This window comes from Galeopterus variegatus, unplaced genomic scaffold (genome assembly GCF_000696425.1).
Source record: "Galeopterus variegatus unplaced genomic scaffold, G_variegatus-3.0.2 Scaffold1392, whole genome shotgun sequence".
Classification (NCBI taxonomy): Eukaryota; Metazoa; Chordata; class Mammalia; order Dermoptera; family Cynocephalidae; genus Galeopterus; species Galeopterus variegatus.
The window spans coordinates 2,259-3,891 of record NW_007727503.1 but is presented as its reverse complement, the minus strand read 5'-3'; the positions used below and the strand labels follow the sequence as shown (position 1 = coordinate 3,891).

Sequence of the window (1,633 nt, the reverse complement as noted above, 5' to 3'; positions counted from 1 at the left end):
GGATCCGAACCCTCGGGCGGGAGCGCTGCCGCGCTTCCCAAGCAGCGCACTATCCAGTGCGCCACCGGGCCGGCCCATAATATATATTCTTTAATGTTAATTTTGTGCTGATTTTGTGCTAATTCTGGGAAATCTCTCTCAATAAGTGTGATAGAATATATTAATGCAGCTTTAAATATTACATAAACCTAAGCATTTTACAATTTAATTATGATGAGAAAAATGATTATTATCAAAAAATAAAGACTTAGGATTTATCCCTTTTGTGCTACCAGATGAGTAATTAAAAAGGAAAAAAAGAGGAATAGTACCACAGGCAGGTTGTGTTGAGACGCTACACTGTAATCTTCCATACCATGAGCTGGGGCTGTGTGAACCAATCCTGTTCCCTTTGACATGGTCACATGACTTGCAGGTAAAAGAGGAGAGACTTTATCAGGAATTAAAGGATGACTGCAGGTACCATTTTCCAATTCTACACCTGTGCAGAAAGAAAACCTCTATTAAGAATCATTTTAAATGGCAAATCTCTCTCTTTAAGCTTAGCAACAGAACATCATACTAAAAGTGCCAAGAACAAGTGAAAGAACAAGACTGGCTGGGCTCAATTCCTGGCTTCCCCTTTACTTGCTCTACGACCTTCAGGAATCTATAAAATGTGGATAATTACGGTTCCTACCTCAGAGGGTTGCTGTGAGGATCAACAGAGTTAATGCATTCTAAGTGTTTTGGGCAGTTAGCATAAAACCTACCACACACACAGTAAATGCTATAAAATATTAGTAATTTTATCTACTATTATCTATTATAACAAATAGATAACTCAAATGAGACTAAGAAAACTTATCTAACTTATGTACAGCTATGTATATTTTGAAATAAAAGGACAAAGAAATTCTGGATCAACAGGTAGATAACCAGTCGGTTCTAATACTACCTCTGTGGGAAATCACTATTGCTGATTTCACAATGTTACCCTAAAAAGGTAAGAGATAATAAATAATACCTAATAGTTACTGGGCACCCAGCATCTACTAGATTCAACATAAATTCTTCATCTTAATACTACAAAACAGGTAATATTATCCCCAATTTATAAATGAGAAAATTTCAGAAAATGTAGGCATATGCCTGAGATCACATGGCCAATAAATGATTAAATCCAACTTTCAGGGCAAATCTGACTCAAACTTTAATGATCTATACAATTCTAGCTCTCTTTAAATAATACATCGTACCGATCATCTTATTTTTCTATACCATTATTAACGTTTCCCACCCTTACTGCTTCTTGAATTCCATAAACTAATCTTTTATGTGTTTTAAAATAACAAAAGGGGCCGGCCCGCCACTTGGGAGTGCGGCGGCGCTCCCGCCGAGGGTTCAGATCCCATGTGGAGACCGGTTCCTGCTCACTGGCTGAGTGCGGTGCAGGCGCGACACCAAGGGTTGCGATCCTGTTACCGGTCAGTAAAAAAGACAAAAAGAAAAAAAAAAAAGGATTTACTAAAAGGATTACCTGGTTCTACCTATCCACTCACTGAGATAAGTCTGTTCATCCTAGCTACTCACTAATAATTAAAGAAACTTCACAGCCCCCTTACTCCTCAGATCTTCCCAAGTCATTCCTCAT

General features: G+C 38.2%; 1 protein-coding gene across 1 annotated transcript in view; it reads right to left on the bottom strand.

Moving 5' to 3' along the window:
* Positions 1–485, bottom strand: part of IARS2 (isoleucyl-tRNA synthetase 2, mitochondrial) — a 35,958-nt gene extending 35,473 nt beyond the window's left edge. Inside the window, exon 1 of the mRNA XM_008576722.1 lies at positions 312–485. Within this exon, the coding sequence (XP_008574944.1) occupies positions 312–398 (87 nt within the window). The 5' untranslated portion in view covers positions 399–485. The remainder of the gene's footprint in view (positions 1–311) is intronic.
* Between the last annotated feature and the right edge of the window lie 1,148 nt (positions 486–1,633).